General features: G+C 57.9%; 1 protein-coding gene across 1 annotated transcript in view; it reads right to left on the bottom strand.

Annotated features, from left to right (window-relative positions):
- Positions 1-56: 56 nt before the first annotated feature.
- Positions 57-451, bottom strand: part of PAFAH1B2 (platelet-activating factor acetylhydrolase 1b, catalytic subunit 2 (30kDa)) — a gene marked incomplete at its 5' end in the record, with an annotated part of 1,482 nt that continues 1,087 nt past the window's right edge. The window contains one exon of the mRNA XM_010137718.1: positions 57-451. This exon is cut by the window's right edge and continues 8 nt beyond it. Coding sequence (XP_010136020.1) covers positions 330-451 — 122 coding nt within the window.

The raw sequence follows: 451 nt of genomic DNA on the forward strand, positions 1-451 counted from the left end.
GGGACCAGGCTACGGGGCTTCTAGGACAACCACAGAGCAACGAGACACGGGAGGGGCACAGAGCGACAGTCCTGTTCTTGGTTTACATGAGGAATGGTTTACAAGTACGACTCTCCTGCAGCTAATTTCCTCCTGCGGTAAAACCAACCCAGCCGGCCCTCGCTCGGACGAGACCAGTTAACCGTGAGCCTTCCCCCTCAAAACACTAGGTACGAACATCCGGCAACACTCTACAATGGAAAGTGCTTTAAGAAAGAAGGATTCTGTAGTGCCAGTGACAGAACTGATCTGACGGGCCGGGTGACGCCGTCGGCGCGGGCAGCGGCTGCTCAGGCCAGGGCAGCCCGTTTCTCCTCGGGGGTCTCCTCCAGCAGCTGCATGATCAGTTCGTGGAGGGGTTTGCAGATCTTGGCGTAGCCCCCTCCCGTCCGGTGCAGGAAGTCGAACATGT

Source organism: Buceros rhinoceros, unplaced genomic scaffold (assembly GCF_000710305.1).
Source record: "Buceros rhinoceros silvestris isolate BGI_N320 unplaced genomic scaffold, ASM71030v1 scaffold26446, whole genome shotgun sequence".
NCBI lineage: Eukaryota > Metazoa > Chordata > Aves > Bucerotiformes > Bucerotidae > Buceros > Buceros rhinoceros.